Source organism: Vulpes vulpes, chromosome 8, assembly GCF_048418805.1.
Source record: "Vulpes vulpes isolate BD-2025 chromosome 8, VulVul3, whole genome shotgun sequence".
Lineage (NCBI taxonomy): Eukaryota > Metazoa > Chordata > Mammalia > Carnivora > Canidae > Vulpes > Vulpes vulpes.
In genome coordinates, this window is record NC_132787.1 from 11,239,085 (window position 1) to 11,261,375 (window position 22,291).

The 22,291-nt window shown below is 36.9% G+C and overlaps 1 protein-coding gene across 50 annotated transcripts in view; it reads right to left on the bottom strand.

Annotated features, from left to right (window-relative positions):
* Positions 1-22,291, bottom strand: part of PPHLN1 (periphilin 1) — a 139,480-nt gene that overhangs the window by 32,892 nt on the left and 84,297 nt on the right. For 28 of the 50 annotated variants that reach the window (XR_012002894.1, XR_012002892.1, XR_012002890.1 and 25 more), the window contains one exon: positions 1,616-1,756. Coding sequence is in view for 40 of the 50 variants with exons in the window: in XM_072765551.1 (XP_072621652.1) it covers positions 1,616-1,756 (141 nt within the window). In the remaining 10 variants the exon portion in view is untranslated. Of the gene's footprint in view, positions 1-1,615; positions 1,757-18,961; positions 19,094-22,291 lie in introns of all 50 variants that reach the window. The other 22 variants (XR_012002888.1, XR_012002889.1, XM_072765549.1 and 19 more) reach the window with 1 other exon arrangement.

The window sequence follows — 22,291 nt, forward strand, 5'->3', positions numbered from 1 at the left end:
GGTTTATGACTCTATCCACTATTTACAGAAAATACTTTGAGTCTACTACATGCCAATCACTATATTAGGTAATGGAAATAAAGTAATGAACAACACATAGCTCTCATGAAGCTTCCATTATGATGAGGGGGAGACAAACAAGCAAATAAAAACATGTTCCAAGTGGAAATAAATAAAATAAATAAATAAATAAATAAACAAACAAACAAACAAACAAACAAACAAACTACAGAGAAAAAGAAGAGTAAAAGGACAAATGGGTAGTAATTCTACATAGGGTAATGATATTCACATATTCATATCCATGTTGAGGATACATCTGAGGCGGAAACCTTTTATTTATGCTCTCAATTAAGTAATATCCTAAAAGGAACCAATCATCTTCATATTACCAATTTAAACAGGATTTTTTCAATCTGTTGAGAAAGATATTTTTCTCCTTCTATTCTTCTAGGCACTTGACATTGCTCATCATCTCCAGTTAAAGCTCTTCTGGCTTATATGACAAATCTCCTATCTAGATTCTTATCCTTTGCCATTGGGGTGGCATCAATATGAACTGTACAATCACAATCAGGATTTGATGAAGATGATCTCCTATCCAACCATGGCAAATAGGCTTTAATTGATGTGAAAGTGGAAAGCACCCTGAGAAAAGATCTAACTTTATTCTTTAAAAAGTTTTAGAAGACTATATAACAACATGACATTTACTTAAAGCACTGGAGAGTAACAACATCAAAGACACTTGTACACAGTAAGTAATTTAGAGAATTGTTGAATTGCTATCCTGTATATGTGCAACTAATATAACACTGTATGTTAATTATATTGGGGGGAAAAAAACACTTGTAGTGCATGTTATATATGTTTTAAGACCCTTTCAAATATTATTTACTTCATTTAATCCTTGTGAGTGATAATACACTATGAGACAGGCAATATTTCCATGTTAAAACATTTTAAATTTTGCTACGCATAATGGCATATGTGAAGAGGCTTTAAAAGTAAAAGGTTTTAAATCTCAATAGGTAAGACAAAGCCTCTAAGTTTATTCCATTCAAAAATTATATTTTATAGTATAGTAAGATATATCTAGAAGGTTCTGACCTATAAATATTCCTTAAGCAATCTATTTAAACTATTAAAAAAGATCCTAACTTTTCAGAATGACATCATTAAAATTAAATCTATGTACTTATCCTTTACTTTTTTCAATATTTGAAAAATTCTTAAAGGTATAATGAAAAACATAAACATCTGTAATCCCAATATTCTAAAAATAACATCTGTTAACATTTTGGTATATTTAACATTTCTTTCAGCCCATCCATGTTAATTTTAATAGTTTACAATTGCTTCATACTACCAAGCATATTGATATTCTCTAAAAAAAGTTTTATTTAGAAAATAAAAAGTAAAGAATGGGGAACCAAACTAATCAGTATTATTGTGAAATCAAATCAAACAATTTCTGTAATTTTTTACATTCTAATTTCAGAGTCATAAGTGAAAACAATAAAATGAACTATATTTATTCAATAAATGTTCTAAATACAATGTGTAAAGTGACAGAAACAAAAGATTACGTACTTAAAGAAGGTTGAATTCTCACCTGCTCAATCTCTTTGGTTTTTGATGCTATTGCTTTAGAGCGACTAGTTAGTTGACTGTCTTCAAATAATTCTAGGCCATCTGTTACATTTGACTCAGGTTCCTCTGGCTGGTCAATAAACAATGGTGCTGTGGATCCTGCCTTTAAAAAAATTAGGAATTTTTAATTACATATACAGTCTTTAAGATGACTGTGTATAGGCACTAACTGACACATTATATCAAGAGAAAGTGCTAAAAGCAACCAGTTTTAAGAAAATACGTTCAATTTTACCATGCATAACGAGCATACGTGAGGAGGACTAAAGAGGAAATGACTGCTACTTTTTAAATTTTAGGCAAGACAGAGCTTCTAAACTTAATCCATTCCAAAATTATATTTTACACTATATTAAGTTAGTTAGAAGGTTTTGTCCTAGAACTATTCCTTAAGCAATCTACTTAAGAAACACTGAAGAGAAAAAGCCTAATTGGAAGTGAGATGTATGGGCACACATAGCCATATTAAAAAAGAGGGATCCCTGGGTGGCGCAGCGGTTTGGCGCCTGCCTTTGGCCCAGGGCGCGATCCTGGAGACCCGGAATCGAATCCCACATCGGGCTCCCGGTACATGGAGCCTGCTTCTCCCTCTGCCTGTGTCTCTGCCTCTCTCTCTCTCTCTCTCTCTCTCTGGGTGACTATCATAAATAAATAAAAATTTTAAAAAAAATAAAAAAAAAAGAACATGGAAAAGGGCTCTTTCCGAAGTTAAAAATATCTTGCTCTTGTAGTATAAAAATTTATTGAAATCACTGAGAAGAAAATTCCCCAAACCAATAATAATCACTTCTATTTTACAGCAACAATTCATTAAATACATAATCCCACAAAAAGCTCACAGTCGATTACTATACTTTCCCAACACACTTTTGTGGAAAAGATAAAAACTTAAAAAAAAAAAAAAGGAGGGAAAAGAATTATTCAACTACATTTGTTTATTCAAAAATTTACAGTGGGGGCACCTGGTGGCTCAGTTGGTTAAACATCTGACATGATCTGAGGGTTCTGGAATTGGGCCCCTTGTCAGGCTCTGTGCTCAGCGGGGAGTCTGCTTGTCCCTCTCCTTCTGGCCCCTCCACCCTCCTTGTGTTGTCTCTTTCAAATAAACAAATAAAATATTTTTTAAAAAATTTACTGTGTGACATTTATAACATTATCTACAATGACCAAATTATGAAAACAGCCCAAGTGTACATCAAATGATTAATGAATAAGGAAGATATGGTGTGTACGTGTACACACACACACACACACACACAGGAATATTACTCAGCCATGAAAAAGAATGATGTCTTCCCATATGCAATGGTGTGGATGGAGCTGGAGTGTATTATATGCTAAGTGAAATAAGTCAGAGAAAGACAAATGTCATATGATTTCACTCATATGTGGAATTTAAGGAACAAAACAAAAAAGCAAGAAAAAAAAAAGAGAAAATAAGAAAAAGACTCTTAACTATAGAGAACAAACTGTTACCAGAAGGGAGGTGGGTAAAGGGATGAGTTAAACCGGTGATGGAGATTAAAGAGAGCATTTGTTGTCATATGTAAGTACTGAATTACTATATTGTACACCTGAAACTAATATTACACCGTATGTTAACTAACTGGAATCTGAATGAAAACTTAAAAAAATTTACAGTGTGATGGAGAGAGAAAGACAGCAGCATAGTATGAGGACCCCAGCCTCGCCTCAATCTACAAATTCAACTAGATAACTGTCATCCTAAATACTCCAGAAATCCTGAATACTACATCCTAAATACTCCTGAAGACTGACTCCTGAAGAATAAACTCCACAACTAAAGGTAGAGAGGAGGCCATACTGAAGAAAGTAGAAAGTGCAGAAACATGGCTTGGGAAGGAAAAAAACAGATGGTGACGGCTTTGGTGGTAGATAAGGGTGTGAGACACTAACACACGAAAGAGTGCCTGGAGAAAATGAATCCTGGATAAGAATTGGCTTGGAAAGCAAGAGGGGTCAAATTTCACCGAGTTCTTGCAACTAGTGGGGCCTCAGACTTGTAATTATAAAGGTCAGAGGGCTTGGCTCAGGGAAAGCCCAGAGGTACCAGGGCTGCTTTGTGAGAGAAAGCAGGGCAAATAACCCTCAGACATACCAAGTGAAAACAGTGATCTGAAGAGCACCTGGGGCATACAGTGGGAAGGTCATTCCCTCATCTTGAGAGTATATCCCAGAGATCTCCCAGAACAAAGGAACATGAAGCCATCATTTCCTTCTCTGGTCCCTCAGCATAAGCACAGAGCCACCCACGGGAACCAGTACAGTGCCAATAATCCCCATTTAAATTGCTGACACCAAAGCCCACCCATACTCTGGTGGAACTGCCCACCCTAGTCAGCCTTGTCTCAGTTCAAGCATGGCAGGCACCCATTAGACTGGCCCAAACCCCTTCCCATATCCCATCTCCCAACCCAGGAGTTTTGCAGAGCCTCATTTGTCTCAAATAAAGAATAGGACAAGGTCATGGCCAAAGATCTAACCAAAACCAGTAGAAGTAACTTGCCTGATGGACTATTTAAAGCAATGATCATAAGGATACTCACTGGAGTTGAGAAAAGAATCACTAAGACCCTTAAAACAAAGATAAAAAGGAAACAATCAGAGTTGAAGAGTGCAATAAGCAAGATAGGAAACATGACTGATGCAATTAATAGCAGGCTGAAAGAAGCAGAGGAATGAATGAATGAATGAGGTTGAAGACAGAGTAATGGAAAGCAAGCAAGATGAACAAAAGAGACAAAAAAGGACTATGCAAAGCAAGAATAGACTTAGGGAACTCAGAACTCAGTAGTGACCTCATCCAATGTAAAAATGTCCACATTATAGGAATCCCAAAAGAAGAAGAGAGAAAAGGAGGCAGAAAATTTACTTGAAGGTCATAGCTGGAAACTTCCTTAATGTGGGGAAGAAAACAAATATTTAGATCTAGGAGGCACAGACAAATCCCAACAAAATCAATAAAAGCAGATCCACACCAAGACATGTTATAATAAAAATGGCAAAATGTAAAAAGAATAAAAAAAATTTTAAAAGCAGCAAAAAAAAAGAAGACAGTTAGATATAAGGGAAACCCATAAGGCTATCGGGATTTTTCAGCAGAAACTTTCCAAGCTAGAAGGAAGTGGCATGATATATAAAACGTACTGTACAAGACAAATCCACAGCCAAGAATACTCTATCCAGCAAAATTATTATTCAGAACTGAAGGAGAGATAAAGAGTTTCCTTTCCTTTTTGAGCAGTAAGGAAGACCAGAAGTGACAGTATGAAGGAAGGAAACACAAAAGCTATAAAAATGAGTATTTTTGTAAAGTATCAGTCAAGGAACTCAAAAATAAAAGGATGTAAAATATGACAACCTATATCTAAAACACGAGGAGTAAAGAATGGGTTCAAACGTAAACAACCACTGACTTAATATAGACTAATATATGCAGAGGATGTTATATTCAAATCTAATGATGCCAACAAATCAAAAAGTACTAATATGCAAAGAATAAAGAGAAAAAAATCCACATATATCGCTAAAGAAAACCAGCAAACCATGAGAGAGAAAGACAAGAAAGGATCTTCAGAAACAACCACAAAATACATAATAAAATGACAATAAATACTTATCTGTCAATAATTATTTTGAATGTAAATCAAATATAAATCAACACAGGGTGACGGAATGGATAAGAAAACAAGACTCATCTATATGCTGCTTGCAAGAGACTCACTTTAGACTTAAATACACTTGTAGATTCAAAGTGAGGGGATGGAGAAATATTTATCATGCAGATGGATGTCAAAAGAAAGCCATATTAGCAATACTTATATCAGACCAAATTGACTTTAAAACAAAGACTATAGGGGATCCCTGGGTGGCGCAGCGGTTTGGCGCCTGCCTTTGGCCCAGGGCGCGATCCTGGAGACCCGGGATCGAATCCCACATCGGGCTCCCGGTGCATGGAGCCTGCTTCTCCCTCTGCCTGTGTCTCTGCCCCTCTCCCTCTCTCGCTCTCTGTGACTATCATAAATAAATTTTTAAAAATTAAAAAAAATTAAAAAAATAAAAATAAAACAAAGACTATAAAGAGAGACCAAAAAAGATATATAAATTATAAAGGAGACAACCCAACAAGAAGATATAACAATCATAAATATTTATGCACCCAACATGAGAGTACCCAAATACATAAAACAGTTAATAACAAACCTAAAGGAACTAATCGATAACAACACTGTAACAGAGGACTGTAATAACACATCACATGTTCTGCTGAGAGACAAAATGATTACTGAGTCCAATACTTAGTAACAAAGAAAGGCTCCAAGGGACTGCATTGCCAGGCACTGCCAAGAAGTGCAGGTGCTGAGGTGAGGCCCCAAGTCAGGGTTGACTCCCAGTTTTATTACCCTGGAATGTAAAGAATGCAGAAGGAAGGAAAAACAACTCAAGAAAGCAATCACGTGAGGGACAGCAAACTGCCTATGTAACTATCTGCATGGGTCCTATGGAAGCATTAACTAGGGGGGTAGAGGGGATGGGAAAACTGACCTCAGCAGGCCTGGGTATCTTATCCACCATCATTGCTGTTTTCAGGACTGATGGCAGGAATAACTGGCTTTTGTCAATTTATGCATGTTCCTGTTCTTAAGACAGAATCTCCAACCCGAATCCTAATTAGGTCGACTGGGATCCATGCCTCAGCTCTCTCTTTGAGCACAAAAATAAGAGTGATGTTTAGTTGGGTAATATTCAAATGTGTAATAAAGGGAGTGAGCCATGTGAAATTGGTAGCTAGCATTAAGGTTTTTCATCCAGGGGTAATAAGAAAATGAGGAATTTGTCTGAGAGATAGAAGGCTCATGGAACACAGCAAGTATGCAGGAGTGAGAGGAGCAAACCATGATCTGTTCAGCAGTATCATGGGCAACCCAGCGAAGTTTGTCGATCTACAGGTGCCCCAGCTCAAATCGAGGCCTTTTACAATTTGTACCCAAGGGTGGGAACATACAGGAATGTTAGGTTTAGAGTAATTTTTTCCCGATTTTACCCCCTATCCCGGCAGTCCTGATGAATATTTGATATTTTACTGTCCTTACACGATCTGATCCTGTGAAGATGTGGTTTATCATTGCAGTTGAAAAGGAATACAGTAATTACTGGCTATAGTATACACTATAGCACAGAAAGGTAACTCTCTTCAATAAGAACGAACGAATCATGAATGAGTCTATGTCATCCACTGTGATATCCAAGTATGCTGTAGAATTTTCCACAGTCCTGAAGTGGGCCAGGTGGGGGAAGCCAATTATCCTTTGTGTAAATGGTGTCATTGGTGAAAATGGGGGGTTCAGGGTCCTCCCAGGAAAGGAAGTCAAAGGTGGGGGGGTTCAAGATATGTGTCCAATAGGTGTGATTTCCCATAGAGATGGGGAAGAGCCAAGGAATTCCCATAACATGAACAGCACAGATAGATACCTTAGGAGCTTTGGAGTTAATGTTTATGTATGCAAACATGGAAAAGAGTAAATTTGCAGGGGTCATAGGTGTTCCCAGGATGTCTAAAGTTTTTTCTGCTTCTGCGGTGAGTTTTTTTCAGTCAACCTGTCTTGGCCCAGAGGACTGCATCATGGAGCTTAGGGTTTCCATCCTCCTTTTCTTCATCATTATCTCCAGGGGTGGCTGGACTATAAGTAGCTGAAGTTTTAGAACTGGGTTTGATCCCTGCAGATATCAGCTCATCATAGGGTTATATAGCTTTTGCCAGAATCCAAGGAGTTCCTGAAGGAGACAACACAAAAGCATACTCTCTTCCCCATGTTAATAATTCCACTGGCCCCTGCCACTGGAGTCCTTATAGGGGATGTCAATAGAGGACTAGAGGCTTGGGCCTTTCCTGAGCTAGAACAAAATATTGTTCTATGGCCATAAGACCTGATGCATTGCAATTTTTTAAAATTTAGAGTAAACAGGACTTTATAAGGTTGTTCCTGAGGGGAAGTATCTCTCTCCATATTCCTCCTTTTTTTGTTTACATACCTGTGCCTTTATAAGGCCGCTGGCCTGTTTGACAATGGCTTGTCCAATTGGATTATATGCATGCTGGTTACATGCTCAACATTCCATCTTTTGAAAAAGATCCCAAGGACCTTGGAGGTATAAGCAGGACCACTGTTAGTTTTAATCTGTTTAGGAAAGCCCATTCGTGGTGATTATAGATAGGATATGTTTTTTAACATGTTTACCAGCTTCTCCTGATTGGGCTGTGGCATGGAGTAAGCCAGAGAAAGAATCAATGATGACATGGAGGTATTTAAGGCACCCAAAGGGCTCATAATGGGTGATATCCATTTGCCAGATCTCTTTGGGGAGCAATTTTGGGAATATCGCTAGCAGTTAGGTCTTAATGATTTCTTGAGCTGCTGTAAAGGTATCTTAAAGGTTAAGGCCAAAGCTCTGGCCCCTTGGTAGAAAAACTGATGAAAAGCAAATGCTTCTTGTATGGTTGTAGAAAACATCATTACTTTGTTAGCTCTTTCATTGCTGTCCACCAAAGGGCCTGGAAGGCCAGAATGAGATCTGATATGAATGATACAGACTAATAACTCTGTTCTGATGGGTTGAAGGTGTCTAATCATATCAAAAAGCATCTCATCGTTACTGTCATGGGTAATGGCTGTTTCAATGACTTGAACAGTACCAAGTACGTAAGCAGCGTCAGCAAATACTGAAGAGCTGCCATGACAGCACTGAGTTCTGTCTGCTGAGTGGAGCTGTGACGTACAGTAAGAAAATGTCTCCAAGAACTTTGTTTGAGCTATGTCCATACCCAATTTTCAGTCAACAAAGACTGTTAAGGCATTAGGAATAGGAGTGGCAGGTAGGACAGTAAAGGGGGCAGGAGGAAGGAGCTGAAAGCCTTATAAGACTTTGTTTTGCGGCAAAGAAAAAAAAAAATAATGTTTCCATGATAATCAACTAACACTATTTGAAAGATTTCAGATTGGTAGAGAGCCACCTGGAAATCGTCTTATTGAATCCTGGATTAATTACAACTGGTCTTGCCCAGTATTTGATATCCATGCCCTGTTTAATTAGGTAAACCCACTATTTAAATTGAGTACTTAATTGGGGGGATGGTGATGGGCTTGAATTCTAGGACCCCAACATGTGGGAGTTGACAGAGGAGGCCTGTGGGACTGGTAGGTGTGTTTAAGATTATTAAATGCAGGGAATCCCTGGGTGGCTCAGTGGTTTAGCACCTGCCTTTGGCCCAGGGTGTGATCCTGGAGATCCGGGATCGAGTCCCACATCGGGCTCCCTGCATGGAGCCTGCTTCTCCCTTGCCTGTGTCTCTGCCTCTCCCTTTCTGTGTCTCTCATGAATAAATAAATAAAAATCTTAACAAAAAAAAAGAAAGATTATTAAATGTATCAGACTACCAAGGGTGACACATTCTAAGTGAGGAGTACCGTGCCATTTAGTTATTTGCTTAAATTTTTCCTTCTTGTGGGGGAAAGGACTTGAGGAGAAAGGAGGTTGGGGTCTCCCTTTTAGGTAAAGAGGTGCTGCAGGCTACAAGTGGGAATGCCCATAGAGGGCCGAAGCCAATTAATATTCCCTAGCAATTTTTGAGGTTGCTGAGGGTCATAGTTTTCTTAATTGCAATAGTGACTCCCTGTCCTCAGATGTGTCTTTGAATAAAAATATAGCCTAAATATTTCCATAGTTCCATCTTTTGAACTTTTTCAGGGGCGATTTGTAAGCCTACCCTGCTGGTATGATTTGCCAAATGGGCGTGTATCTTAGCCATTGTGATGATGTCTGGATGTGCCAAGAGAGTAACCTCCATATAGTGATATATAGAACTTCAGCACAAATGTGCTATTAGAGCATGGTCTACAAAGTCCTGACAAACACTGGGGCTGTTGACCTTCCTTGGGGAAGGACCTTCCATTAGTATCTTTTTAGTGGGGCTCCTGAATTAATACAAGGCGAAGAGAAAGCAAATTTTCTTCTACCAACTTGGTGCAGAGGATAGTGAAGAGGCAGTTCTTTAAATTATGAGGAGGTGATGACTTTTGTGAATCAATGTTGGGTTTGGAAGACCTGGTTGTAGTGCTCCCATAGGGACTATATGGGCATTTATTTGGCAGAGATCATGCAGGAGCCTCCATTTTCCAGACTGTTAAGGGATACAGCAAATGGATGTGTTCTAGGGACAAGGTAAGGGCTCTGTGTGGCCTACTTCTAACTACTCTTGATCTGAGAGTGTTGCTTGTTTTAATTTCTCCCCCTTTAAAGGCCATTGTTCCACCCAAACTGGTGGGCCAGTTTGTAGTCAGAGTGGTGGGAGAATGACGGTGGCCCTTAGGACAAATTTGAAGAAGGGGTGCCAATACAAACATTCCACTGACTAAATCCTGCCCCCATAAGATTATGGGAAGGTCTAAGACATAAGGCAAAACCATGACCACTTGACCTTCTGGCCTAGTACATTTGACTGGTTTTTCATTTTTTCAGAGGGTTTGGGCTCTACCCAAAGCTCTAACAGTTATAAAAGAGTAACAAGTCTTCCACAAAGGAAATCAATCTTTGGAAACAATAACTGTCACATTAGGTCCAGAGTCTAGGAGTCATATAATTGATTCTTTGTTCTACATTAAAAGTTAGGAAAGGCCTCCCATGAGTCTGGCCACTCAGAAAGCCCCAGTGCTCCCAAATCCCTTGAGGCTCTTGTTTTCTCTTTATGGGCAGGCATTAAAAAAGGAAGCAACAGCTGTGCGAACATGTTCCAGTGGTGAATGATAGCGCTGTTGACCTGATTTTGATTTGACCAGTACAATTAGAGGTTATTAGTCCCAGAAGGATTTGGATGCCCTGATGGGTGACAACTGAATTCCCCAATATGATACCAGCATTCTCTTTAGAGAGAGGGTCCCTTATTGTGCTAGAACAACTTTTACTTGATTAGTCTCAACTAAAAGAGGGTCCTCCACAAGAAATCCAAACCAGTACTGCCTGAGGATTTGCCTGTAGTTTGGCTACTTGTGTCCCAGAGGGGGCAACCTTGTTTGAAGTGGCTTCCATGAGGTGGCATACAAATTCCAGGGTTGGCTCCTGGAATTTTATTGGGGCGCGGCAGCTGGTATCCTGCTTCCAGTTTCCTGAAATGTTCCCCTCAGAGTCAAACTTTGAACAACACTGATTGGCCCAATGAAAACCTTTTTCACATTTAGGACATTTTTTTGGGTTTAGGTGCACTTACTTTTTTTTTTTTTAAACATTCCTTTTGCAAATGCCCTTCCTGGCCACAATTGTAGCATCTCTGAGGTGGGAGAGATGCAGCCAGGACTTGCGCCATATAAGTCTCTATACCAAAGTCTTCATAGACCTTTATCATTTTGGCAATGTTATGATTGTTCCCTCCAACAAGGCCCTCTTGGCAATCATTACTGGCATTCTCATAAGCCAATCGAAGCACTAGAACCTCAGGTTATCAACTTGCCTTATGACAGCATTTTGTAGCCTATTAATCAAGTCAAATGGAAGTTTTTGTGGGTTTTTGCCTGATAGTGGCAAAGGACCTAGTGGGTACACTGACTTCAGGGATATTATTCCACGCTCTCAAGGCTGTCTGCAACGTCTGATTAAAAACTTGCCTCTATAACTGGGCTGGGCATAAGGGTCAGCATAAGGGCCAGACCCAGTGATTATACTCAACTTTATAGGAACTGCATTTTCCAGATTTTCCAGAGAGAGAGCAGTAGCTGCATTATTAAATTCTTGTAACCAAACACTATATTGGTCTGTGGTTAAAACTATCTTAATTAATGTCTTCCAATACCAGGTGGTCATCTCATAACCATGCCGGATGGCTTTTATAATCCTCTTGGTAAATGAGTTCTGAATCCCATTTTCAACTATGCTCTACCTAAATTCCTTAAACACTGCAAAGGGTAGACTCTCATGTCTGGAGCCTTGATTTCCTCCCCTTATTATGGAGAAGGCTTGCAATATCTCACCTTTAGTTTGCTATCCCTCCTGAAAGTACCATTTCATGATAGGTTCATAATTAATGGTGGATGGCTCTGGCGGAGAGGGGGCGTGGAGGAGCAGGAAAGGGGGGTGAGACCTCAGAGTCTTTATTTAAGCACAAGGCCTTATGGCTGGAGGTTGATGACTCAGGAGTGAGAGAGGGAGGTGGTGGGAAGAGTAGGGCCACTAGAGGAGGTGGACGAGGTAGAGGAGGAGAAAACAAAGCTGATGTCTCGGGTTCAGTAGAGGGGTTCTTATCTTGGCCTTGGAAGGGCCTCAAGGCTATTCTACATAGATGTCAAACCCTCACAGGACCTATATAGCCTGGCTTCCCCAATGGCCAATCCTCTCCCAGTCCTCCAAATTCAGGTTCCCCTCTCTAGGGTACCACGGACATTGTTGTCTCATAATTACCAGTAATTTAGTCTCTTGTTGACCTTTAAAGTCTCTTGTTGAGATTTTACATCCTGTTGTCTTTAGGGGCTAAGCAACTGCAATTTGTGGTTTTTTTCCTCAAGAGAAAGAGAGTCACCCATGCTGGTAGAGGAAAGTGAAATGGAACTATATTGAGCTTGAGGAAAGGAAAGGGAAAAGAAAAGGAAAGACAAGGAAACGCAGAGAAAAGCAAGCCAAGAAGAAAGCAAAACAGGCCTTGTGGTTAACAGCCTAAAATGACCTTGATGTAAGCATGCCAGGCTATTCCAAGGCTGCCTATGTTCCTTACTGGAATGAAATTCAGGAACCCTTTTCCTGTACCATGCTTGGAAGGTCAGTCTCCTCACATGGGGCACCACTTCCCCACAGTGCATTCTGATGACAGGTGAAATGATTACTGGGAGTCCAATTCTTTGGAACAAAGATAGGCCCAAAGGGGCTGTATCGCCAGGTACTACCAAGAAGTGCAGGCACCAAGGTGAAGCCCCAAGTCAGGGTTGACTCTCAGTTTTATTACCTTAGAATGTATGCAAAAGCAAGGAAGGAAAAACAACTCAAGAAAGTACTCAGGAGAGGGACAGCACCGAACTGTGACTATCGGCACAGGTCTCAGAGAAGCATTAACTAGGGAGCTGCAGGGGATGGGAAAATTGACCTCTGCAGGCCGGGCTATCTTATCCAACATCATTGCTGTTTTCAGCATGTACTGTTTTTAGCATGGACTGATTGTAGGAACAACTGACTTTTGCCATATACACACAGCTGTTGCCATTTATGTGTGTTCCTGTTCTTATTGTTTCTTTTACCTGCTGAGGTCTTGTTCTCTCACACTTTCACACCCTTCCTAGACTACATCAATAGGCAGATAATTTAAAGAGAAAATCAACAAGGAAACAATGGCTTTGAATGACACATTGGACAAGATAGATTTAACAGATATATCCAGGACGTTCCATCCTAAAAGAGCAGAATACACATTCTTTTCAAGTGCACTTGGAACATTCTCCAGAACAGATCATGTTCTAGGCCACAAAAGAAACCCTAAGAAACTCAAAAAAACTATCATGCATCTATTTTGACTACAATACTATAAAACTCGAAGTCAACCACAAGAAAAGAATCTGGAAAGAACAGAAATACATAAACGTTAAATACAATGCTACTAAACAATGAATGAGTCAAGCTAGAAATAAAAATAGAAATAAAATAGTACACAGAGACAAATGAAAATGAAAACACGGGTGCCTGGGTGGCTCAGCGGTTGAGCATCTGCCTTTGGCTCAGGGCCTACTCCTGGGATACCAGGATTGAGTCCTGCATCGGGCTCCCTGCATGGAGCCTGCTTCTCCCCTCTGCTTGTGTCTCTGTCTCTCTCTGTGTGTCTCTCATGAAAAAATAAATAAGATCTTTAAAAAAGAAGAAAAGAAAAGAAAAGAAAAGAAAAGAAAAGAAAAGAAAAGAAAAGAAAAGAAAAGAAAAGAAAAGAAAAGAAAAGAAAAGAAGGAAGGAAGGAAAGAGAGAGAGAGAGAGAAAGAAAGAAAGAAAGAAAAAAAGAAGGAAAGAAAGGAAAGAAAGGAAGGAAGAAAGAAAGGAAGGAAGGAAGGAAGGAAGGAAGGAAGGAAGGAAGGAAGGAAGGAAGGAAGAAAGAAAATGAAAACACATTGGTTCAAAAGCTTTGGGATGCAGAAAAAGTGGTCCTAAGAGAAAAGTAACAATACAGGCCTACTTAATGAACCCAGAGGAATCTCAAACAACTTAACCTTACACCTAAAGAAGCTAGAAAAAGAACAACAAACAAAACCTAAAACCAGCAGAAGGAAAGAAATAATATTCAAGCAGAAATTAACGATATAGAAACTTAACAACAGAACAATGAAACCAGGAGCTGTTTCCTTGGAAAAAAAATTTTTTTTAAAAAAATCAATGAAACTGATAAACCTCTAGCTAGACTTCTCAAGAAAAGGACCCAGATAAATTAAAATCATAAATGAGAGAAAAGAAGTAACAACCAACACAGAAATACAAAAGATTAAGAGAATATTATGAAAAAGTATAGCCACCAAATTAGACAACCTAGAAGAAATGGATAAATTCCAAGAAACATACTACCTACCATAACTGAAACAATAAGAAATAAAAATTTGAACAGACCAATTTCCAGCAAAGAAATAGGATCTGTAAACAAAAAAAACTTCCAACAAACAGAAGTCCAGGACCATATGACTTCACAGGTGAATTCTACCAAAAATTTAAAGAAGAGTTACTGATTCTTCTCAAACTATTCCAGAAAATTACAAGAGGAAGGAAAATTTCCAAATTCATTCTATGAAGCCAGCATTTCCCTGATACAAGAATCAGATAAAGACATCACAATAAAAGAAAACTACCCAGAGCTTTTCCTCTAAAGTCAGGAATGAGACAAGGATGACCACTCTCACCACTTTTATTCAACATAAAGTCCTAGCCACAGAAATCAGATGACAAAAAGAAATAAAAGGCATCAAAATTGGTAAGGGAGAAGAAAAATTCCAACTATCTGCAAGTGACATATTACTATATATAGAAATCCTGAAAAACTTCAAAACACTGCTAGAATTAATAAATGAATTCAGTAAAGTCACAGGATGCAAAATCAATGTACAAAAATCTGTTGTATCCCCACATACCAATATGAAGCAGCAGAAAGAGAAATTAAGAAAATGACCCCATTTACAATAGCACAAAAACAATACGAAACTTAGGAATAAACCAAAAAGATGAAGGACCTATACTTGGAAAACCATAAAACACTCAAGAAACTGAGGATGACACAAAGAAACGGGAAGACATTCCATGCTAATGGATTGAAGAACAAATATTGTTAAAATGTCTACACTATTCAAAGCTATCTACAGATTTAATGCAATCCCTATCAAAATACCAAGAGCATTTTTCACAGGATCAGACAATTGTAAAATTTGTATGGAACCACAAAAAACCATAACCAAAGCAACCTTGAAAAAGATAATATTGTTTTCTAGATAATTTAAGAGACTATTGCATTTAAAAGAATTGTCAGTTTACGTTTTGGAACACACAATGTATGAAGATGTAATTTTGTGACATTAAAATCTAAAAGGGATGGAGATGGATCTGTAGAAGAGTGGAGTTTTTGTATATTATTGAACTTAACCTGATATAAATATAAATTAGTGTTATAACTTTAGAATGTAAATGTAACCTCATGGTAAGCACAAAGGTAATAGGTGTAAAATATGTACAAAAGGAAATCAAAGAGGAATTTAAACACTTCACTACCAAAAATTATAAAATCAGTTAAACAAAAGAATATAAGAATGCAGGTAATGAGGGACAAAAAAAGATATAGGGCACATAAAAAACAAATAGACCTATGACAGAAGTCCCTTCTTCTCAGCAATTACTTAAATGTTAATGGATTAAACCCTCTAATCAAAGGATAGAGATTGGCAGAATGGATAAAACACATGATCCAACTACATAATGTCTACAAGAGACTTATTTCAGACTCAAAGACACAAGCATGTTGAAAGTAAGAGGATGGAAAGATATTCCATGCAAATAATAACTAAAAAAGTAGGTGTGGCTATACTAGTATCAGATATAACAGACTTAAATCAAAAAAGGTTATAAGAGACATGAGTATTATATATTAATAAAAGGATCAATACAGCAAGACATACAACAATTACAAATCTCAACAGATCTAATGACACAACATCAAAATATATGAAGCAAAAACTGTCAGAACGGGAAGGAGAAATAACAATTAAACAGTACTAGTTGGGGACTTCAATATCCTTGTCACAATAATGGATAGAAAAATCAGATAAAAGTTAAATAAGGAAACAGAAGACAAACAAGACAATATACAAAGTAAATCTAACAGACATACAATGAACACTGTATCCAATAACAACAGAATACATCTTCAAGTGCACGAGGCATTTTCCAATAGACTATCTCTGTTAGGCCATATATTAAGTGTCAATAGATTTAAAAAGTAAAACTGGAAAATTCAAAAATTGCGGAATTAAACAACATACTTTTAAACAACTAACAGGTCAAATAAGAAATCACATGGAAAGTAGAAAATACTTAAGAGACAAATGAAAATGAAAACGCAATATACAAAAACTTATGAGAAGCAGCAAAGCAGTGCTAAAAGGGAAATTAGGGGATCCCTGGGGGGCTCAGCTGTTTACTGCCTGCCTTCGGCCCAGGGCGTGATCCTGGAGTTCCAGGATCGAGTCCCACATCAGGCTCCCTTCATGGAGCCTGCTTCTCCCTCTGCCTGTGTCTCTGCCTCTCTCTCTCTGTCTCTCATGAATGAATGAATGAATGAATGAATTAATTAATTAATTAATTAAGGGAAATTAATGGCTATAAGCACTTATATTAAAAAACAAGTACAAACTCAAATCAACAAACAAGCTTCACAACTTAAGAAACTAGAAAAATTAGAACAAACTAAACCCAAGGCTAGCAGAAGGAAAGACAGATTAGAGCAGACATAAATGAAATAAAAAAAAAAAAAGAAAAAATCAAAAATCAAAATGCATTCTTCAAAAAGATTAGTAAGATTGACAAACCCCTTAGCTAGATGAACTAAGGAAAAAAAAGAAGACTCAAATTACTAAAATCAGAAATGAAAGTGGGAACATTACTACTAATTCTATGGAAATAAAAAGGATTATTAAGAGAGTACTATAAACAACTGCATGCTGAGAAACAGGATACCCTAGATAAAATGGAAAAATTCCTAGAAACACAAAACCTACCAAGACCAAATCAAGAAGAAATAGAAAATCTAAATAGACTTATAACTTGTAAGGAAATTGAATCAGTAATCAAAAATCTCCCAACAAAGAAAAACATAGACCTGACAGTTTCACTAGTAAGTTCTACCAAACACTTAAAGAACTAATACCAAGCCTTTTAAAACTTCTAAAAAGGGCAGCCCAGGTGGCTTAGCGGTTTAGCGCTGCTTTCAGCCCAGGGTGTGATCCTGGAGACCCGGGATTGAGTCCCACATCAGGCTCCCTGCCTGTGTCCCTGCCTCTCCCTATGTCTCCCATGCATTAAGTAAATAAAATCTTAAAAAAAAACAAAACAAAACAAAACAAAAAAAAAACCTTCTAAAAAAACTAAAGAGAAAGAAACATTTCCTATTTCATTTCATTCATGGGGATGAATTCATTCATCCCCCCATTTCATTTCATTTCATCCCATTTCATTCTATGGGGATGTTATTATCCTGATAATAATGTAATTATCCCGATAATCCTGATACCAAAGCCAGACACAGTACAACAAAAGCTACAGTCCAATATCCCTTAGGAACACTGATGCAAAGAAATCTCAACAAAACACCAGCAAAAAGAATTCAGCAATATAATTAAAAAGATTACACATCATGTCCAAGTGGGATATATTCCTAAAATGTCAAGGGACAGTTCAACATAGGTAAACTGATCAATGTAATAATCCACATCAACAGAATGAAGGGGAAAAAATCTACATGATCATCTCAATTCATACAGAAAAAGTACTTGACAAAATTTAACCTTTTCATGAAGAAACACTATAAACTAGGGATAGAAATAAATCATCTCAACATAATAAAAGCCATATATGAAAAACCCACAGCTAATGTCACACTCAAAACTGAAAAACTGATTTTTCTTTAAGATTAGGAACAAGGCTGGGACATCTGGGTGGCTCAGGGGTGATCCTGGCATCCAAGATCGAAACCCACATCAGGCTCCTTATGGGGAGCCTGCTTCTCCCTCTGCCTGTGTCTCTGCCTCTCTCTCATGAATAAATAAATAAATAAAATCTTTTTAAAAAATTTTTAAAAAATAAGGAACAAGGCAAGGATGCCTGCTTTCACTAATTCTATGCAAAAACAGTACCAGGAGTTTCAGAGCAATTACGAAGGGGGGAGGGAAGGGATGAGGACAAGAGAAGAAGAAAAAGAAAGGTATACAAATTGAAAGGAGTAAGTAAATTATCTGTTTGCAGACATGACCTTATATGTAGAAAACCCTAAAGATTATACACACACACACACACAGAGTAAGTGAATTCAGTGAAGTATCAAGATATAAACTCAACACACAAAAATTAATTGCATTTCTGTAGATGAATGGAATAATTTAAAAAGGAAATTACAAAAGAATCCCATTTACAACAGTATCAAAAAGAATAAAACTTAGGAATTAACCAAAACTTATGAGAAAAACTTGTAACTACAAAAACACTGCTGAAACAAAACATAAATAAATGGAAAGACATCCCATGCTCACTCATTGAAAGACTTAATACTGTTAAAATGTCAATACTACCCAAAGTAAACTACATTTCCAAGTCAATCCCTACCAAAATTCCAATGTCATTTTTTGCAAAAATTAAAAAATTATATATATGCAAATCACAAATCTGATAAGGGATTAATATATAGAATACATAGAGAATCTCTAAAACTCAACAATGAAGCAAAAAATGAGCAATAGACTTAAATACACATTTCTTCTAAGAAGATATAAGAATGGCCATTAAGCAGAAGAAAAATTACTCAACATCGCTAGTAATTAGGGAAATGCAAATCAAAACTACACTGAGATGTCTACCATCTTGCACCCATTAGGGTAACTACTAGCAAAAACCTAGAGAACTACAAGTGATGGTGAGGATGTGGAGAAATTGGAACCCTTATGCATTGTTGGTGGGAATATAAAATAGTACAGTCACTGTGAAAGACAATATGGAAATTCCTTTAAAAAATAGAAAATAGAATTACCGTATGATTCAGAAATTCCACTTCTGAATACATACTCAAAGGAATTGAAAGCAGGGTCTTGAAGATATTTGGATACCCATGTTCATAGCAGCATTGTTCACAATAGCTAAAATGTAGAAGCAATCCAAGTGTCTGTTGACAGATAAAAAGATAAGCAAAATATGGTACAAATACACAATGGAATATTATTCAGCTTTAATAAGGGAAGATATTCTGTAAGATGCTAAAACATGGATGACCCTCAAGAACATTATACTAAATGAAAGAGCCAATCACAGAAGACATCTACTGTACAATTCCATTTATATGAGGTACTTAGAGTAGTCAAAATTTTAATGACAGAAAACATAATGGTAGTTGCCATGGGCTGGGAGGATAAACTGATTAATTGCTTTGAGAAGTTATCATTTAATGGGTATGGGTTTCAGTTTTACAAGGTGAAGAGTTATGAGGATGAACGGTGGGGATGGCTATACAATAATTCTAGTGTATTTAATACCACTGAACTTAAAAATGGTTAATATGGTAAGTTTTATGTTAAACATATTTAAGATGGAAACCCCAGTATCAGTTTCTAACACAAGATGAATAACAATTAGGTTTGAATGATGTTAAGAAGTTGGATTACTTATACTACCAGTGTTCTGACTAAACCCCAAGATCAGAATCTGCCACTAGATTCCATTTTAAATGATTAATGCAAAAACCAATCAAACAAAAACAGAAAACAAACAAAAAAACAACTGTTCAAGTTTAAAACACTGAAAATAGGAATTTCAGGCTTCATCATAATTCCAGGGCTACCCACAAAAATATAAATTGACAAGGACAGAAAGCACCATCGGAGCAGATCTGAGTTTTTGGAAAACAGCAAGAAGAGAAAAATAACTTGAAATACTAAAAGGCCTTATTAACAAATTTAGTTCAACTAATTATATATATATCATTTATATATATATATACTGTACTGTAGAGGAAAAACAAGACAAGTGCTTGAGATGCATTCAATGTATAACAAGACAAGTAAAAACAGTATTTTTAATGAGGGCAATAATAAGTTCATCCAGTGACAAAGTAGCATGAAATTTTCAAATTGGAAGGGGGAAAAAGCAAAATTAAAAAAGATCTTAAAAAAGGTCTTATCCCCAACACTACTGATTTCACTGAATGAATATGGATTAGAAAGAAGGTCATGAAAGGTAGGTATTCTACACTGGAGAAAGAGTAAACAGAGATATTGAAGTAGAAAATGACACTTTATATGTAGAAACAACATAAATCATATTTCCACACTTATAAAAATGTCAAAATTTTCTTCTATAAGAAGAAGCAACCTGTTCTACTAGGACAAGTATGGCCACCAAATAATCTGCTTTTCATTCTGATAGCCAAAAGCTAAATGGCCATTTGTTTGAGGACGGTAAATTATGTCCCTACAAAACCTGACTGCAAGCTCCCAGACAGCCTAGAATGGTGTCTCTAATGCAGTGTTTGACACAAGTAGATACAGAGTATTTAGTGAACTTAAATAAACTATGAGAAAGCCAGTATGGTACTATTTTCTGAAAATATGTAACTTAAAATACTACTCCTAAAATATGCACTGTGAAAAATTTCATAGTCAAGTCTGTAAATTATGCAAATTTTATTATTTATCTTCCTTCACAGACCACTGATGAGCATATTAACATATTACAATCTCTGAAAAGTGCTACAATATCAAAATAATCTACTTCTCTTAAATCTAGCATTTCCCAAACACATACAGGCTAATAGAATTTTTTCCCCTCAGATCATTAAGACTCTCTAGAATTATTATTCTATCAAATACTTTGAGAAATTCTCTATTAGAGCCCAAAAGGTAACAAGTATAAAAGTGAACAGCAAATTGAATTACAACATTCCTGAATATTTAAGCGTATCACTCACTAAATGCAACTTCAATTTCACTGAAATTTCTGCAAACTGCATCATCTCCCAACTGAATTGCTTAAAAATATAGTCACAGCAGCAGGAAAAGATAAACAGGAAAACTAAATATTTAATCTCCCTCTAGTCATAAAAATGAATCTACACAATGTTTCTGAAATACATGGACCATTACTTAAATAATTAATATAAAGCGATGCATGCCTGCTGGCTCAGTTGGTAGAGCGTGCAGCTCTTGATCTCAGGGTTGTTAAGTTCAATACTCCACAACTACAGTTACACACACACACACACACACACACACACAGTATTATGCCAATCTCTTTCCTAGCATCAAAGTCCTTTTTCCTTCCAGCTTATTCTGTCAAATAAGATATGAGTTTACAGAAACACAGTCAAAATGTTATTGCTCAAATAGATCACTGAAATGAGTAACTACTTAGTAACTGCCTGAGAACAAATGTTACTATTTGAGCAAAATGTTAATAGGATGTGGTGGGATTAGGTTTTTAAATAAAAGAATAAGGGTATCATAAAAATTTCCCAAATGCTATATTTACAGTATGAGAAAGTATTAATCTTACTTAAAAAACCTTTTAGACAGTGCTATGAAACTGATACTGTTGCTCAACATTAAAGAGGTGGACCATGTAACAAACATATTAAAGAGATCTCAATCCTATCCTCACTCACCTTGCCTTTGCTCCAACAAAAGATCCTGCCTGACATATCACCCCACTTAAAGGTTGTTAGCATTATTTGCTTATTAATTCTAAATCTACCAAATTCTGTGCATATTTTAAGAGAAAAAATAAGTGGGTTAAAAAGAAAGTCTTTCTAGACCCAATGACACTGACTATTAAGAGTCCAGATCTATTCAAACAATAAAAATACTTAAAATCTGGGGAAGGCTGATAGTGAAGATATATATATATTTTTAATTAAGAGGTATAAAAAGTGATGGGGGGGGCAGGATGAATATATCTTTAAAAAGCCTTGCTAATTGAAGAGTATTAAGCAAACAAGAAAGTGGTATTTTTGGAAGTTTTTAAGTACTCTGAGAAAAACTATCAGTTCTCCAAAACAGTGATTTTGAACTATATAGACCTATTATTAATATGAAAATTACTATTCTAATTATTAAGAAAATAAACAAAATAACCCTATAAATCCCTTTATTGTTCATGCTTTTAAATAGTGCTGAAAAGGTGCCCAAAAGAGACAGCTAGATGATGTTGATATATTCACTCAAGAATATATATAAAAACCTAAAATTATAGGTAAAATAACATGGAAACTTTGACCTATTTAAGAACAATTGATATCTAAATGACAGATCAGCATTTTAAAACAGGCTTTAAGTGTACGTACTGATAGGGTCTGTAGTGGTTTATACTTTCC